The sequence below is a fragment of the Sus scrofa genome, chromosome 9 (genome assembly GCF_054392235.1).
Source record: "Sus scrofa isolate SSC_HxYL_T2T_F1_AM1 chromosome 9, Sscrofa_HxYL_maternal_Yorkshire_Landrace_v2.0, whole genome shotgun sequence".
Classification (NCBI taxonomy): domain Eukaryota; kingdom Metazoa; phylum Chordata; class Mammalia; order Artiodactyla; family Suidae; genus Sus; species Sus scrofa.
In genome coordinates, this window is record NC_139391.1 from 36,767,185 (window position 1) to 36,786,781 (window position 19,597).

Here is a 19,597-nt window from a genome sequence, read left to right on the forward strand (position 1 = left end):
AAAGAAGCATTGGCCAACAATATTAGAACTGGTGGATTTTCCCAGAAAGTGTTAGGTCCGACACTACCTGAATATCCCACATGCCGAACATGAAATGATGTTCCCGAGTAAGAAGATGTGGCTTGTTTTTTTAATAACGAGGAAAGCTATATTGCCTCTAGTTATTTTCATTTTCTCCATTTTTGAAGATAGATGTAATGTACTAAAAATAAAATGAAATAGGAATGTATTTTGGAAATTTAATAGCTTATATTTGTGACATTACCCAATTTACAATTTTAAACATTTTACAAATGGTAGGTATTACAAATTAATATTGTGTAATTTTTGACAATGTTTTAGCAGCAGGGAGAGTTAATAGGAGTGATCTCTTAGTGCCAAATAAGAGCCATTTTTTGTTGTTGCTATAATTTTTTTTCTGAATAATTCTGAAACTAAGTCTACTCTTATTTGAAAATTTAACTTTTTTCTTTCAGTGTGCAACTTCATATAAATGTCTTCAGTTTGTGCCTTTTCTGCCCATTACATAAAGTTGCATCTGTTTATTTTCTCTTACAGACAAGAAAAGAGCTCTCCTGGTCTGAATCATATCTTAGCAGCATATGTTATCTTCCTCAAGACTTTGGCTGCTAACTTTCGAATTCGAGTGTGTGAATTAGGAGATAAAATTCTTCCTACCTTACTTTATATTTGGACTCAACATAGACTTAATGATTCCTTAAAAGAAGTAATTGTTGAATTATTTCAACTACAAGTTTATATGCATCATCCAAAGGGAGCCAAAACTCAAGAAAAAGGTATAAGGAAAGTTTTTGCTGTTTCAAATTTGCTTCTTCATGAAATACAGAGACTTAAGTTTTGAAATCTTTATGTTATAGGAGGGTATGATCTTCTTTTGGATTACTGTGCTTGGTAATAGTCATGAAGATATTTTTCACCTTTTTTTTTTTTTTTTTTTTTAAGAATTTGAAGCTTTGGTAGCCTTACCATTTGTTAGGTACAATGCTGGGTTTTATGAGGAAAACAAACAAATATGAGACACTGTTCCCTCTAGGAGCTGATTATGCAGCAATAACTCATTGCCAAGCAGTGTGACACAGTCTGTAAGAGTACAAGAATTTAGAGAAGTCAGGATCTTATTTATCTTGTTTATTGCTTTTATTAGAAACTAAAATAAGAGAAATATGGATTGAACCAGCCAGATTAGTCAGTTGCCATGGAAGATAAGTACATCTTGCCTTAAACCTCACAGTCGCTCCAGGCTGCCATTTGCTAGGAAACCAGAGATGAGTGACTTATCCTCCCTTCCTTCTTTTACATTTGTCTTTCATCAGTAAGGTGTTCCTCGGATGGTGTAGATCCAGTCAGTAGACAGGAACTTTACAGGGTGGAACTGGAATTAATGAGTTCCTTCACACTTAGGCCACATTTGAGACTTTGGCTTGTATTAGCCTTTGGACCAATTCATCATGGCTAGTATAATGACTTTATCATGGAATCATTCTTCAATGAGTAATAGCTAAAACGGAGGAAAATTGTTGTAGCCGCTTTTCATCCAAAGCAACTGTGTAGGCTTACAGACATAGAGAAGAGACTTGTGGTTGCCATAGGGAATGGGGGTGGGGAGGGAAGGGATGGATTGGGAGTTTGGGGTTAACAAATGTGAACTGTTCTATGTAGAATGGACAGACCACAAGGTCCATCTGTATAGCATAGGAAACTACATTCAATATTCTGTGATAAACCACAATGGAAAAGAATATGAAAAAGAATGTATATATATGTGTAAAACTGAGTCACTTTGCTATATAGCAGAACTAATATAACATTGTAAATCAACTGTACTCAAATTAAAAAAAAAAAGCAGTTGTCTATGTTTATGTACTCTTCCAGTAGGTATAGTTAGATGTATTTGTAGTCCATGAAACCACTGTAGGTCCAAGAATGGTGGCTTGTCTTACTTTTTCATCTTTCATATGGCTCTCATCAGAATGAAAATCAGGCTTATTAGGAGACGGCGAGACATGTTTAAGGTTTTAGATAACTACATATTTAGGATGAATTAAAAACTGGCAGATGATGAGGCTGTTAGAAACACTAGTATAGTTTTAGGATACATTAATGGATTTTATGGTCCTTTGTGGGAAGCAATAGCCCCATTGTTCCCCATACTCATTAGGTCACAGTTGGGAGTGTTATGCTCACCAAATTTTGTAGAATCAACCTTTTAAGAGAGACGTAAGTTTACTGGAGTGTGTCTAGTGAAAGATGACTGGGACAATGTGAAGTCTGGATAACATTATTTGTACACTAGTCGAAGAAACTGGTAATGTTTTCCTTTTGAACAAAGACATGCAGAGAAGTTGGTTCTCATATTAAAAGAGTGGACGTATTAATTGTATTTGTCTTGGGGAAGAGAAGAAATTAGGGAAAGCTGGATTGAAATTTTGATTGAATTGATTAGAGAAAGTTAGATCAGAAGATGGAAGAATTTTATAAGAAATGCAGTTAACCGAGTGTGAAATGGACATCATTATGAAATAGAGCTTGTCAAGGATATTGCCGGAAGAGGCATTAGTACTAAGTAGGCTGGACCAGATATCTTCTAATGTTTGTACCTTAACAGCTGAATAGTTCTGTGAGAGTTGGTAGTACATGTGGATTGTATACGTAAATTATATTTTAATTAATTTTTAAAATTACAGGTGCTTATGAGTCAGCAAAGTGGAAAAGTATCTTATACAACCTATATGATCTGCTAGTTAATGAAATAAGTCGTATAGGAAGCAGAGGGAAATATTCTTCTGGATCTCGTAATATTGCTGTCAAGGAGAACTTGATTGAATTGATGGCAGATATTTGTCACCAGGTATAGTAGGTCTTGTCACATTTTGTGATTTCCCATTAGTTTTCCTTTTGCTGGGTCTGTAAAAAGCCTGTAAAATTACTCTGTACATGTAGCCGTTCCTTTCAAAACTCTGTAAATATTTAGACTTGCCGTTCTAACTTAAAGGATAACTGCTTTACAAATATGAACTTAGTGACAATTGATGATAAACTTTTCCTTTTTTTTTTTTTGGTCTTTTTAGGGCCACACCTGGGGCATATGGAGGTTCCCAGGTTAGGGTTCTAATCAGAGCTGTAGCCACCAGCCTACACCACAGCTACAGCAACACCGGATCTGAGCTGTGTCTGAAGAGACTGTCTTTTCTCCATTGTATATTCTTGCCTCCTTTGACGTACATTAATTGACTATAAGTGCCTGGATTTGTTTTTGTTTTTTGTTTTTTGTTTTTTTTTGTCTTTTTGTTTTTGTTGTTGTTGTTGTTGTTGCTATTTCTTGGGCCGCTCCCGCAGCATATGGAGGTTCCCAGGCTAGGGGTTGAATCGGAGCTATAGCCACCGGCCTATGCCAGAGCCACAGCAACGCGGGATCCGAGCCGTGTCTGCAACCTACACCACAGCTCACGGCAACACCGGATCGTTAACCCACTGAGCAAGGGCAGGGACCGAACCCGCAACCTCATGGTTCCTAGTCGGATTCGTTAACCACTGCGCCACAACGGGAACTCCCTGGATTTGTTTCTAGGCTCTTTTTCCTGTTCCATTGATCTGTATGTCTGTTTTTGTGCCAGGATCAACCTGTTTTGATTACTGTAGCTTTGTGGTATCATCTGAAGTCAGGGAGCATGATTCCTCCAGCTACATTCTTCTTTCTCAAAATTGTTTTGGCTATTTGGGGTTTTGTGTGTTTCCATACAAATCTTGAAAATTTTTCTTCTTGTTCTGTGAAAAATGCCATGGTAATGATAGAGATTTGCCTTGAGTCTGTAGATTGCCTTGGGTGGTATGGTCATTTTAACAATATTGATTCTCCCAATCCAAGCACACAGTATATCTTTCCATCTCTTTGTCTCATCTTTGATTTTTTTCAACAGTTCTCAGAGTACAGGTCTTTTGCCTCCTTAGGTGGGTTTATTCTTAGGTATTTTATTCTTTTTGATTCAGTAGTAAGTGAGATTGCTTCTTTAATTTCTCTGTCTGATAGTTTGTTGTTAGTGTAGAGAATTGCAGCAGATTTCTGTATATTTTGTATCCTGCAACTTTATTGAATTCAAGAGTTCTAGTTGTTTTCTGGTGGCATCTTTAGGATTTTCTGTGTATAGTATCATGTCATCTGCAAACAGTGATAGTTTTACTTCTTCCTTTCCAATTTGAATTCTTTTTATTTTCTTTTTTTTTCTCCAATTGCTATGTCTAGGACTTCCAAAGCTGTATTGAATGAAAGTGGTGAGAGTGGGTATCCTTGTCTTGTTCCTGATCTAAGAGGAAATACTTTCAGTTTTTGACTGTTGAGTACGATGTTAGCTGTGGGTTTATTATATATAGTGTTTATTATGTTGAGATAGGTTCCCTCATGCCTAGTTCCTGAAGAGTTTTTATCATAAGTGGATGTTGAATTTTATCAGAAACTTTTTCTGTATCTAATGAGATGACCATATAGTTTCTTCAGCTTATTTATGTGGTATATCACATTGATTGATTTGTGAACATTGAAAAACTTTATACCCCTGGGATAGATACCATTTGATCATGGCATATGAGTCTTTTCATTTATTGTTGGATTTGGTTTGCTCATTTATGGCCTGTAGTTTTCTTTTTTTTGTGATATCTTTGTCTGGTTTTGGTATTAGGGTGATGGTGGACTCATAGAATGAGTTTGGGAGTATGTACCTTCCTGTGCAGTTTTTTTTTTTGGAGTAGTTTCAGAAGGATAGCTATTAACTGTTCTGTAAATGTTTGTAGAATTCAACTGTGAAGTCATCTGGTGCTGAATGTTTGTTCAGAGTTTTTAAACTACTGATTCATTTTCATTACTGATGATTGGTCTGTTCACATTTTCTATTTCTTCCTGGTTCAGTCTTGGGAGATTGTAGCTTCCTAAGAATTTGTTTATTTCTTCTAGGATGTCCATTTTATTGACATGTATTTGTTCATAGAGGTCTCTTACAATCCTTTGTATTTCTGTGGTGTCAGTTGCAACTTCTCTTTTTCATTTCTGATTTTATTGATTTGGACCCTCTTTTTTTCCTTGATGCGTCTGGCTAAAAGTTTATCAACTTTTTTAAAAAAGTCTTTTCAGAGAACCAGCTTTTAGCTTCATCGATCTTTTCTTTTTTTAAAATACTCTATTAAAATACTCTATTTCATTCATTTAAAAGTTATGGGATGCAGCAAAAAGTTCTAAGAGAGAAGTTTATAGTGATATAAGCTTGCCTAAGGAAATAAGAAAAATCTCAAATATCCTAACCTTATACCTCAAGGAACTAGAGAAAGAACAAACAAAACCCAAAGTTAGTAGAAGGAAAGAAATTATAAAGATCAGAGCAGAAATAAATAAAATAGAGGCTTTTTTTATTTACTTATTTTTTTTTAAGTAAAATTTTCCCCCCAGAGATTTTGTTAACATTCTAGGATATCTTTCCTTGTCAAATATTTTCTTAATGCTAAATTTATGATTTAATCCCTTTGAAATTAGAACGTTTTTTTGCGTTACTTTAGATGTCTTGGTGCTTTTAGTAAATTTTCCCAAGTAATATCTTACTTGGTAATATCTGCTTTCTAGAGAACCATTATAGTCTGTAAAATGTTTGTTACCATATTACCATATTCATATATTTCTGTACTCTGTTACTCTTGCTTTATGACATCCCTGTATATTCATATAAGGAATTTGAGGAGGAACAGTTTTTTCCCTAATGAACCATTGGAAAACTACAGCAGTATTTAAAAAGTAGGTTTAAAATAGGTTTTCACTGTGTTATTTTGCAGGTTTTTAACGAAGATACCAGATCTTTGGAGATTTCTCAGTCTTACACAACTACACAAAGAGAATTTAGTGATTACAATGTGCCTTGCAAAAAGAGAAAAATAGAATTAGGCTGGGGAGTAATAAAAGATCATCTTCAGAAGTCACAGAATGATTTTGACGTTGTACCTTGGTAAAATGTTATTTTTTTTTCTTTCAGTATCATTTTAGTCGCATTAATTTTTCTCACAAGATGTCCATTAGAATCCTTTACCTCATTGGTCTGGCCAGAATTAGATCACGTGTCCACTTCCAAAGCTGTCACTTGACTGAGGGGAAGGTAATTGTCAGGACATGTTGAGATCAACTGCTGTGGCTCCTCTGCTGGGGCTAGATCAGGGCCACCTTTCCTAAGCATATTGCCAAAGCAAGGAAGAAGGGATGATGGCTGTCTGGTAGGCAACTGGTAGTATGTGCCTCATGGAATTCACTGATTTGTAGACCTCGACACAAAGAGATTTTAGCATGCACAGCACTTTCTAATAGAATTAGGTTAGGAAGAAATTAAAGATAGCATTCAGATATCCCAGAAAAATGTGGACATTATGCCATGATAAAAGGCTCTTTTTTTTTTTTTTTATTTGCTATGTCTTTTGTCTCATAGCATTCACAACTATTTAAATGGTTAAATGAATTGTGGAATTATGTGAAATCACAGAATGCTAGGTCTGGTAGGAATCCATGGAATTCATACAGTTCAGCCTTTTTGCTTTACCAAAAAGAAAACTGAAACTGAGAAAGGTTAAGCAGCTTTTTTAAGAGTGGAAATTTGTAGATTACAGTCATACTTTTGTGAACAATGCTATTTGATTTTTACTATGTTAATGTAATATTTAAATAAAATTGTGTTGTGGGGGAAAATGTATTTGTTCAGATATGTATTGCTCAATCTCTTATTTCTTTTCTATAGGTTGATGGTGCCTTGTTTCAGATTGTTTCATTTGTCCCTTTAGTCAGGATTTCTTTTTTTTTTTTTTTTTTTTTTTTGCCTTTTGCCTTTCTTTTTTTTTTTTGGGCTGCATGTGTGGCATATGGAACTTCCCAGGCTAGGGGTCGAATTGGAGCTACCACTGCCAGCCTACACCATGGCCACTTCAATGCAGGGTCTGAGCTATATCTGCGACCTGCACCGCAGCTCATGGCAACGCTGGATCCCTGACCGACTGAGGAGGGTCAGGGACTGAACCTGCATCCTCATGTATACTAGTTGGGTTTGTTTCTGCTGTGCCACAGTGGGAACTCCTAGTCAGGAGTTGTTTATTGAATACCTACTGTGTTTTCAGCATTAGGGATAAGAGAGATGAATAAGATAATGTTCCTATTCTCAAGTAGCAGTTCCTATTCTAGAGAACTTGCAGCAAATATTTATTGAGTTAACCGAATTTATGTCAAAGGAAAATAGTCTTTTGAGGTTTTTGTCTTCCTGTTCCAGAGAGTATTGTTTGTGGCCAAAGAGCAGGGATGGGTGCGATAACTAAGAAATAGAATGTTGGTAATTTAGTTATATAAAGTTTTTGTGTAAGCAAAATATGACAGTTACCCAGCTGGCCAAAATGTTGTCAATCTTCTTGAAGAAGTAAGGCCTAATAAATATTAAGAGCCAGCTTATTTTGAGAGTAGTATGGAAAATGATGATATTCTAATTAAGATATTATAAGGATACTATGTCTATATTTTCTTCTAGCTTCTTAATGGAGTTGAATAATTTTTTCAAATTATTTATACCTTTTTTAGGTTACAGATTGCAACTCAGTTAATATCAAAATATCCTGCAAGTTTACCTAACTGTGAGCTGTCACCATTGCTGATGATACTATACCAGCTTCTACCGCAACAGCGACGTGGGGAGCGCACACCTTACGTGTTACGATGCCTTATGGAAGTTGCATTGTGTCAGGGCAAGAAACCAAACTTAGAAAGCTCACATAAGTCAGATTTATTGAAAATTTGGATTAAAATTTGGTCTATAACCTTCCGAGGTATAAGTTCTGAACAAATACAAGCTGAAAACTTTGGGTTACTTGGAGCCATAATTCAAGGCAGTTTAGTTGAGGTTGACAGAGAATTCTGGAAGTTATTTACTGGGTCAGCCTGCAAACCTTCATGGTAAGTTGACTTAGATTGTATAATATTTTGCACTATATTTTTCTCCTCATTTTTGTAATTTTTGTAGTTTGTAACTTTAAAGTTATGCTACATCCTGTTTCAGATGCTTTTGTAATTTGTCCAGGAAGTCTCAATAAATAATTTAATGTAAATTTATTTTCAAATGTGAGGAAATTACTAAGATCAGTTATAAAGAGTTAGTGTTTAAATTTCTTTTATTTGTAATCAACAATTATTCATGTGCTCAGTCTTCATAAAATATTTTTTAGTACTGCATACTGTTAAAAGATAGTTTTTAATCAAGAATTTTCTCAAATGTAACCAGACTTTTAACAATTTTTTGTGTATTCATGTAGTCGATAGAATTTATTATATGTCTACCATGTGCCAGGTACTGTCCTAAGCATTGGTAACACAGTGGTAAATAAAATAGACTAGGTCTCTGTCCCTCGAAGAGCTAATTCTTAAAAAAAATTTATTGAAATATAGAGTTCCTGTTGTAGCTCAGCAGTTAACGAAACTGACTAGCATCCATGAAGACATGGGTTCAATCCCTGGCCTTGCCCAGTGGGTTTGGGATCCAGCGTTACCATGAGCTGTGGTGTAGGTTGCATATTCAGCTTGGATCCTGCATTGGTATGACTGTGGTGTAGGCTGGCGGCTACAGCTCTGATTTGACCCCTAGCCTGGGAACTTCTGTATGCTGTTGGTGGGCTCTAAAAAGACAAAAAAATATTTATTGAAATATAGTTGATTCACAATGTTGTGATACTTTCTGGTATACAACAGAGTTACTCAGTTTCATATATATATATATATATACATATATACACACACACACACACACCTACATATATGTATCTGTATATATGTATATGTTGTTTTTCATATTTTCCATTAGGGTTTATTATAGGATGTTGAATACAGTTCCATGTGCTATACAGTAGGACCTTGTTGTTTGTCTGTTTTATGCATAGTAGTTTGTATCTGCTAATCCAAACTCCTCATTTAACCCTCTTCTACTCCTTTGCCTTTGGTAACCATAAGTTAGTTTTCTGTGCAAAGAACTTATTTTAGTAACAATCGTCCCTTGTTTTGTTGTAGTCCTACAGTGTGCTGTTTGACTTTGGCATTGAAGACCTGTGTAGTTCCAGAAACAGTTGAAACGGGAATGGAGAATATATGTGATGGAAACAGAAAATTTTCTTTAAAGGAATCAATAATGAAATGGCTTTTATTCTGTCAGTTAGAGGATGACTTTGAAGACAGAATAGAGCTGCCTCCAATTCTTCACAGGTAATTTGAGTTCAGTAGCATGCTGCTGGTTTTTTGGTTTGTTTTGTAAGGTGTTCTCCATTTCTTATTTGATACTAGACAGCTCTGTTTTATAGTGATCAAGCAGAATTTCCAAGAACTAACCCCAGATAGTAAACAGTCCCTTTGCTTTTACAATGTTCTGTGTCTTTGTGCCGATCTTTGTCCAAGTTCTTTTACTTTCTTTTTCTCTCTTTGCCTAGTCATTGAGAGTAAGGGGATTTGCATGAAGAATTTGATTATAATTCTTTGAGCACTTAAGTGTTTCTCTGTGGTCTTCTATAAGTAGGTCCATCTGAACATACATCCAACTCAGGTGTATCCTATTCATAATGAGAGTATCTTTTATGAAATATTTTAAATTAAGGAGGGGAAGAAATAAGACAGACCAAATGGGATTTAAGCACTAGGATGGCGAGAAGCTTGTCGCCTTAACCTTTCCACAGTCAGTGACTGGAGCTGAGTGGTTGGAGGACAAACCTCTGCGTCTTAGTACTTTGACTTTAATTTCAAAATTGTTTACCTCTTAATTGATTATGATCTTTAAAAATTGGATATGATCTTGCTTCTAGAATTGTCACAATAATAGTTAACAAATGATTAAATTTATTATTAAATTATTTTTAGATGTTAAGAAATTCAGTACAGATGAAAACAGTTTTAATTTTGAATCCAAATTTTAGAGGCCAATAGTTATAGCTAAACATGGACATTTAAATTTAAAGAATGCTTTAAATGGCTTTTTGTCTTCTAAGTAAAGATTTTTATTTTCCTTTGTAGTAATTTTCCTCATCTTGCCCTGGAGAAAATTCTTGTGAGTCTCATTATGAAAAACTGTAAAGCTGCAATGAATTTTTTCCAAAGTGTGCCAGAATGGTATGTTATCTAATAGAGTTCTGTATTATTTTAAGATATAGCTTTAATTACAAAGATGATAATATAATTTTAGCAGTTTAGTAGCTACATCTTAAAAATTATGAACTAAATTGTCAGTTTAAAAAATCATAACTGTTAGCTGGGGAAATGCTTAGTTCAATGATTAAAATTTATATTCTCTTATTTATGGTTATAATAAAATATAAAGAACATAAAAATCATATGAAATGATGTGACTCATTTTTATATGTCAAGTAAAATCTGACTTTTAGCTTTAAAAAGTAATGATAATTGAGGATAAGGAAAATAAGGACTCTAAAAAACCTCATTTTAGTTGATGGAGTCCAGAGGCTTGTTGCTGTCACTGAAAATGACTCACTGGCATGAAAATTTCTAATCTCCCTCAGGAAGGCATAAGATGAAAAAAAAATTACATTTTGGAGAAATCAAAGGTGAAAAATGGGAAATATTTTCAGATGTTATTACTGTTTATATCTGGTATTAATTTTTTTAATACTTTGAATTTGCCTTTGAGACTGCAACTTATATTTTTTTGGTCCATCTGTTATTACAATTTGCTGCAAAATAATGAAATTTGATACAAGTAGTTTTCAAAATCTAAAAGAAATATTTAAAAGAATAATTCATTAATTATATAAGCAGTCTTTTTTTTTTTGGCTTTTTAGGGCCACACCCATGGCATATGGAAGTTCCCAGGCTAGGGGTTGAATTGGAGCTGTAGCTGCTGGCCTACACCACAGCCACAGCAACATGGGATCTGAGTTGCATCTGTGACCTACACTGGATCCTTAACCCACTGAACGAGGCCAGGGGTTGAACCCATGCCCTTATGGATACTAGTTAGGTTCGTTACCACTGAGCCACGATGGACACTCCTATAAGCAGTCTTTAATGTAGATACTAAGTTAATGATTTCATTTATAATAAGCTGATTTCATTTGTAATAAACTGCTACTATATGAAAATCAAATATTCAGTAATTTGATTTTATAAATCAAAAATCTTACTTTTTGAAGTGAGCAACACCAAAAAGATACGGAAGAACCTTCATTGTTAGAAGTTGAAGAACTGTTTCTTCAGACAACTTTTGACAAGATGGATTTTCTAACTGTTGTGCAAGAATGTACTATAGAAAAGCACCAATCCAGTGTAGGCTTTTCTTTCCACCAAAACCTTAAGGAATCATTGGATCGCTATCTTCTGGGATTGTCAGAACAGCTTCTAAATAACTACTTACCCGAGGTGAGATTTTCAAAAAGAATTAAAGCCTAAGTTTTATTCCAATTTGACAGACTGTTAGGAAGGAGAAATAGAGGCAGGAAAGGCATTAAGGATTGTGGGAAGCTTAATATTTTTTTAAGGGCTGCACCCTCGATGTATAGAGGTTCCCAGGCTAGGGGTTGAATTGGAGCAATAGCAATGCGAGATCCAAGCCACACCTTCAACCTAACCCACAGCTCATGGCAGTGCCAGATCCTTAACCCACTGAACAAGACCAGGAATTGAACCTGTGTCCTCATGGATGCTAGTCAGATTTTTTTCTGTTGAGCCATGATGGGAACTTCAGGAAGCTTAGTTTTAAAAGCAAAGTAGGAGTTCCTGCTGTGGTGCAATGGACTGGTGGTGTCTTGGGAGTGTTGGGATGCTGGTTTGATCCCCAGTCTGGCACAGCGGGTTAAAGAGCCATTGTTGCCACATCTGTGGCTTAGGTTGAGACTGTGGGCTCAGGTCTAATACTTGGCGCTGGGACTCCATATGCTGTGGAAAGCCCAAAAAAAGAAAATTAAAAAAAAAAAAGCAAGGTAATAACACATGGCTATACATGGAGAAAAGAGCATGAAAAAAAAGAAAACTTAAGAATAATGATTTGACTATTTGCTTTGACCAAGAATTCTGGTAGACATTAAAGAAGTAGAATTCTTTGGGTAGATTAATTGGTAGTAATAATGGTTTTAAGCATAGTGATAATTTGTTGAAAAAGAACCTTAATACAGAGGAGGGAGATGTTACAATAACAGAAAGAGACATAATTTAAACTGATGTAATAGATTTTGGTTGCACTTGAAGAGGGAGAAGTCATTAATAAATGAACTAGCAGTCACCCATATTTTAGAGGTCATCTGGTAATGTCTCATTTCATTTCCTTTGTTCTCTTAAAACCACAAATTCTCTTCATGTGTGCTATTCTCTTGCCAAAACTCTTTTGTCTTTCTACCCATTTCTATGTGTTCAGTTGATCCATATGTCAAAATCCTTGCTAATGTCTTTCTTAGATGATCTCAGCAATAATAATTTATCTTTTAATGTTCATAGTACTTAATATTTCTTTTTAAATGACCCTTAGCATGTTCTTTTACCATATACACTAATACCTCTTTAACTATGCTGTAAGCTTATTAAAGGGCATATATAATTTTTATTAATCTTTGTATTTTGTGCAATGCCTCATTACGTTGTAAATGATGGAATATTTGTTGAATAAAAAAAACCTACAAGCTACTCAAAGGAGTGGATTCAGTTGCCACAAATAATGATCCAAAGAACCAGAAAAAGGGAACTCCCTGGTGGCTCAGTGGGTTAAGGATCTGGCTTTGTCACTGCTGTGGCTTGGGTTGCAGCTGTGGTACAGGTTCGATCCCTGACCCAGGAACTTCCTCGCGCTTCGGATGCAGCCAAAAACAAAACAAAAAAACCAGAGAAGGGGCAGTGTGCCTGTTTGATTTGTCTTGCCCTTAATTACTGACATTCTTCTGGATTATAGTTGTAACCACTTTCATTACAAAGTAATGTGATCTGTGTTTCCCCCTAAAATGCCTTTTCATACAGGGTAGGGACAGAAAAATCTGAAAATCTTGTTTTTCTCTGTAACATTTAAACAGTTTTTTCATAGTTCTATAAGATGGGCTAAGCAGTATCTAGTTGGAGAAATACTTCATGCTAGTCTGTGACATCTAAGAAGTTGAATGAATCAAGGTTCTTTCCTGTTAGAATTCGAGAATGTCATTTAATGTCTGTTTATATGAATCTGATTTCTACTCATGTTCTAAGAGCTCTAGATGTTTATTTGCCTCACTTTTTTTTTGTTAATTTATTTCTTCAGATATGTAAGGGCTGGTATGTGTAGTACACTGAGCCATTTTAAGAAGAGATACATTACTTGGCCATTAGGAGATACTTCTGCTGTTTTTCCTGAGAATCCTCGTTATTACAACTCTACAGGGATCCCTTAGGTGTTTTTAGAGAATCCTCGTTATTACAACTCTACAGGGATCCCTTAGGTGTTTTTAGAGATGACCAGAATTATGCCAGTAGTAATTCAGTTAGCTGAACTTTTGTTTCATAATATGCACATAAAATTTGCTCTTACAAAAGATGATCATACTCAAAATGATTTATTAATTATGTAAAAACTTTTTACTTGGGTTTTACTTTAAGACTTCAGATTCAGAAACGCTTGTCCGGTGTTCAAGTCTTTTGGTGGGTGTCCTTGGCTGCTATTGTTATGTGGGTGTAATAGCCGAAGAAGAAGCGTATACATCAGAATTATTCCAGAAAGCCAAGGTAGGAAAATTTATGTCAGTAGCATTTTAGATTAATTTAATTGAAATATATTTCTTGGAAAATTGGTGTTATTTGTTTGGAAAACAAAACTATATGTAGGTTAACTCCTTCTCTTTTGTTTATGCAGTCTGGGAAGAAATGATGCTATGTCTCCTTCCTTAAGATTTGAAGATTTTAATATCACATTAAAATTTAATCTCATTAACAAAAATACTGATTTTTATATGTACTTTTAAAAGTTTTTCCTGGATCGGTTATCCTAAAGAATTCTTAACTAAAAGTGTTAATCAGGCAGGCTGTAAGCATGAAATTCATTTTTACCTCTGGGTTCCGTACTGTCAGTTGTGTGACTTATAAGGATAACAGGGTATAAGATTTGTTGTTGTTTTTTGGCCTCACCTGCTGCATGTTGAAGTTCCCAGGCCAGGGATTGAACCCACACCACACAGTGGTGACGCAAGCCACTGCAGTGATAACACCAGACCATTAACCTGCTGCGCCATAAGAGAACTCCAAGGTTTGTTGTTTTTAAAAAGTTGTTCATAATTTTCATTTTTAAAATTTATTTTTAAAATTTATTTTAATTTAAATTCAATTAATTAGTTCATTAATTTATTTTTTGCTTTTTAGAGCCACACCTGTAGCATATGGAAGTTCCCAGGCCAGGAGTTGATTTGGAGCTGTAGCTGCCATCCTACGCCACAGCCACAGCAACTCAGGATCCAAGCCACGTCTGTGACCTACACCACAGTGCACGGCAGTGCCAGATCCTTAACCTACCGAGTGAGGCCAGGGATTGAACCCACATCCTCATGGGTCCTAGTTGGGTTTATTAACCATTGAGCCACGAAGGGAGCTCATAATTTTCAATTATATAACCAAGTGTAACTTCTTAAAACACTTAGCTCTTATGTAAAACCAAGAAAAAGCTAAGCTATAACCACTACGCTGTAATTTCAACTGAAATTTATTTTTTCTTTTTTTTTCTTAATAGTCTCTAATGCAGTGTGCAGGAGAAAGTATCACTTTGTTTAAAAGTAAGACAAATGAGGAATCTAGAATCATTTCATTGAGAAATATGATGCATCTGTGTACAAATTGCTTATATAAATGTGCTAAGGTAAGATGTTCTTCCTACTTGAAAAACTAGCCTATCTGGGAGGTTGGTAACTGGTTAGTGTTACTGTTTTTTGTGTTTAGTCATAAGTTTATACACTGATGTAAAATTAAATTGGTAAATTGAAATAGTATCCAGAAGAATAAAGCACCTGGTAATTTGAGTTTCTCATGAAACTAACCTCAGGAAGTTTTCTGAGATTATCTCACCCCTTTAATAGACAACTAATTGGTGACTCTTTTATTGCCAGCATATTTTCATTCATTTATAAAAACTTGATGACTGTAGGTGTGTGATGCACTATACCAGGGCTAGTGAGCACTGCAAAGATAAACAATTCCAGCACAGTCATAACTTTGTTTTGCCCAGATAGTCTTACATAACATTTGGTAGAAAGAATGCTACTGTGTGTAATCTTTGTTTTGATTTGGAGCAGGCCTGAGGGATAGCTGAGCCATGCCAGAGTATTAATAATAACTGGAAACACTTTTAAAATCTAATGTTAAATATAGGGCTATTTATGAATATTATCAGCATGTATTTTTGGTTTTATAATGTTTTTTTTTTTTTTTTTGTATTCTGGTATAAGTGGTGAAGGAGAGAATGAAAGAATAAACTCCAAGCTATGGTTATTGCTTGCTTATGTTTAGGGGCAATAGCTGGTATTTTACTTTAAAGTTGTTTATGCCCAGTGAAAGATAACGTGCTACAGTTATTATCACTTTAACATGAGTTAGTATTTCTGAAGCAATTTTTATCTTGTTCCTAAAAGTAAACTCTTCATCCATGCTTATTCTGATAGAGAATTTCCAGTGTAAAAGAAATTCTATGTTTCATTTATGATATAGAAATTATTATCTTTAAAGTATAATTGTTTGTTTTTGTTTCTTTGCTTGGTGTTTTGTTTGTCTAAATGCAGCGCAGTCCAAATAAGATTGCATCTGGCTTTTTCTTACGATTGTTAACATCAAAGTTAATGCATGACATTGCAGATGTTTGTAGAAGTTTAGTAAGTATGCTTCCTATTTTACTATCATATTTCATTGACTCTAAGATATTTTTTATAACTTTGAAATCTCTTAAATAGGGATATATCTCATAGTATATGGCAGCTTATGTTTTAAAATTGTGGAAATTAAATAGTTATTTGGTTTTCCAGGGGTGAAATGTATTTGATTGCTTTTTTTTTTTTTATGGTAACCATGGCATATGGAAGTTCCCAGGCTAGGGCTCAAACCCATACTTCAGCAGCAACCCGTCCTTCCTGCAGTGAGCCAGAAGAGAGCTCCTATTTGATTGCTTCTTAATATCATTACCTATGGTGGTGACTGAGTGATTGTGAATTAATCATCTGAACTTACCTTTTTCTGTATGACTTGTACCAAAATTGAAAATAATTTTATATCCTTAAAAATAAAAACAAATCCTTGCCCTGTAGTTCTCTTGTGGCTCCATGGGCTAAGGATCCGCCGTTGTCACTGCAGTGGCTCAGGTTGCTGCTGTGGCATGGCGTCCATCCCTGGTTCAAGGACTTCCAGATGTCGCAAGTATGGCCAAAAAAGAAAAGAAAAAACAAAAACAAAAAACCTTGCCAGACAAGCAACATACTTTTATCATGATATTTAAGTTTTCTTCTTCCATACAAATGAGCTTATGTTACACATTTTTTTTTTTTTTTTTTTTTTGGTCTAGAACAGTACCTGGTACACATAGTAGATATTCAAATATTTAATGAGTGAAAAAAATATTCTGTAACCTGATTGTTTTCACTTAACAAGGATAAATCTTGGTCATTTTTCCATGTCACTACATAGGGCTATACTTTACTTTTTTTGGCAATAACATGGTATTTCATTTTATTTGGGAATTATATATATATATATTTTTTTTTTTTTAACCCAACTGATCTTAAATAACATTTTATTTGTTTTGTTGTTTATATTTTGCTTTTTAGGGCTGCACTTTCGGCATATGGAATTTCCCAGTCTAGGGGTTGAATTGGAGCTGTGTCTGCCAGTCTACACCACAGCCACAGCAACAAGAGATCCGAGCTGCGTCTGCAACCTACACTACAGCCCACGGCAAGCCTGATCCTTAACCTACTGAGTAAGACAGGGATCAAACCCTTATCCTTATGGATATTAGTTGGGCTTGTTACTGCTGAGCCACAATGAGAACTTCCTATTTTATTTTTTTAATTGAAGTTTATTTCAATAAAATAGTGTTAGTTTCTGGTGAAAAGTGATTCAATGTTTTATATATATATATATATAATGTTTTATATATATATAATGTTCTTCATATTCTTTCCATTATGGTTTGTTACAGGATATTGAATGTAATTCTCTGTGGCATACAATAGGTCACTTTTTGGAAATCTATTTTATATATAGTGTTTATATACATGTATATATATGTATCTATGTATCTACTAATCCCAAAGTCCTGATATATCCTTTCCCCACCCCCTTTCCCTTTTGGTAACCATAAGTTTATTGTCTATGTCTGTGAGTCTGTTTCTGTTCGATAGATTGTTCATTTTTTTTTCTTTTTTGCTTTTTAGGGCCATACCTGCAGCATATAGGAGTTCTCGGGCTAGGAGTCAAATTAGAGCTGCAGCCTGCTGTCTACACCACAGCCATAGCAACACAGAATCCAAGCTGCATTTGCAGCCTACACCATAGCTCATGGCAACTCCAGATCCTTAGCCCACTAAGTGAGGAAAGGGATGGAACCTGCATCCACTGGATACTAGTCGGGTTCATAACCTGCTGAGCCACAATGGGAACTCCCTTTTGTGTCATATTTTAGATTCTGCATGTAAGTGATATTGTACGGTATTTGTCTTTTTCTGACTTACTTCACTTAGTATTTAACCTCTAGGTCCATCCATGTTGCTGCACATGGCATTGTTTCATTCTTTTTATGGCTGAGTAATATTCCATTGTTTATATGTATCCCACCTTTTTTATTGTAGATGTACATTTGGGTTCCATTCCCTGTCTTGGTATTGTAAATGGTGCTGCAAGTATTTTTTTCCAGTCCATAGATGGCCTTTTCATTTTGCTTATGGTTTCCTTTTCTGTGCAAAAGCTTATGTTTGATTAGGTCCCATTTATCTGTGTTTGCTTTTATTTCTATTGCCTTGGGATAGTGACCTAAGAACACATTGGTACAATTTATGTCAGAGCTGTTTTGTTTATTTTGTGCATGCAGCTGTCTAGTTTTGCCAGTGCCACTTGCTGAAAAGACATTGTTTTCCCCATTATATATTCATGCCTCCTTTGTTGAGATTAATTGACCATAGGTATATGAATTTATTTCTGGGCTGTCTGTTCTGGTCCACTGATTTATGTGTCTGTTTTTGTGCCAATACTATGCCCTTCTTGAAGCTTTGTAGTATTGTCTGAAGTCTGGGAGGTTATGCCTTTGGCATAATTCTGCGTCTTTTATGGTTTGATATAAAGATTATTTGTTCTAATTCTGTGAAAAATGAAAAATGTCATGGATAATTTGATAGGGGCCACGTTAAATCCATAGGTTACTTTGGATAGTATGGCCATTTTAACAGTATTAATTCTTTCCAAGAGCATGGGATATCTTTCCATTTCTTTGAATCATTTTTAGTTTCCCTTATCCAGTATTTTATAGTTCTTAGAATATAGTTCTTTCACATCCTTGGTCAGGTTTATTCCTAAGTATTTTACTTTCTTTGATGCAATTTTAAAAGAGATTGCTTTTTTACTTTCCTTTTCTATTATTTCATTGTTAGTGTAAAGAAATGCACCAAATTTCTCTATGTTAATCTTGTATCCTGCTACCTTGTTGAATTCCTTTATCAGTTCTAGTAGTTTTTGTGTGGCGTCTTCGGGGTTTTCTGTATAGAATATCATGTCATCTGCATATAATGACATTAATTAAAATTTAAACTTTTTTATTATAGAGTTCCTGAGTAAATTTCTTACATTTTTGTCTGTTTTTATTTGTGCATATGAAGGATGTACAGTATATTCTGGAAATGGACTTGTTTGTTCAAAAGGAATGTGAATTTTACCTTTGGATGGATATTGTTATTGTTCTCCAAAATAGTCATACCAATTTATAAATTTTACCTATACCCTTATCAGTTTTGGGTAGTATAAAACTTCTTCTTCCTCCTTTCCTCCCTCCCTCCCTTCCTTCCTTTCTTTACCCATGGCAAGTGGGAGTTCCTGGGCCAGGGATCAAACCTGTGTTGCACTTGCAGCCTACACCTCAGCTGCCACAACACCAGATCCTTAACCTGCTGCACCAGATGGCAACTTCCTAAAACTTAATATAAGAAATTACTTGTAAAGATCGTGTATTATTCTGTTATATAGACATTACAGTTTGTATATCCATTTTCCTGTTGCTAGAAATTTATTTTTTATTTTTTTGCTTTTTAGGACTGTACCCGAAGCATATGAAAGTTCCCAGGCTGAGGGCCAAATTGGAGCTACAGCTGCCGGCTTACACCACAGCCACAGCAGGATCTGAGCTGTATCTGCAACCTACACTGCAGCTCACGGCAACACAGGATCGCTGAACCACTGAGGGAGGCCAGGGATGGAACCCATGTCCTCATGGATACTAGTCAGATTCGTTTCTGCCATGCCAAAATGGAAAGTCCATGTTACTAGACATTTAGTAGAAATGATACCGCAAGATTCATACATGAATTGTTTGAGTAGGTCACTTTTAATGGCAGTATG

General features: G+C 35.1%; 1 protein-coding gene across 13 annotated transcripts in view; it reads left to right on the forward strand.

Annotated features, from left to right (window-relative positions):
- The window catches only part of ATM (ATM serine/threonine kinase), a 138,941-nt gene that overhangs the window by 16,400 nt on the left and 102,944 nt on the right, over window positions 1-19,597 (forward strand). For all 13 annotated transcript variants that reach the window (XR_014814217.1, XR_014814218.1, XM_084974015.1 and 10 more), the window contains 10 exon segments: window positions 559-797; window positions 2,706-2,869; window positions 5,833-6,002; window positions 7,604-7,975; window positions 9,080-9,271; window positions 10,070-10,165; window positions 11,203-11,428; window positions 13,622-13,747; window positions 14,742-14,867; window positions 15,784-15,873. Coding sequence is in view for 11 of the 13 variants with exons in the window: in XM_084974015.1 (XP_084830141.1) it covers window positions 559-797; window positions 2,706-2,869; window positions 5,833-6,002; window positions 7,604-7,975; window positions 9,080-9,271; window positions 10,070-10,165; window positions 11,203-11,428; window positions 13,622-13,747; window positions 14,742-14,867; window positions 15,784-15,873 (1,801 nt within the window). In the remaining 2 variants the exon portion in view is untranslated.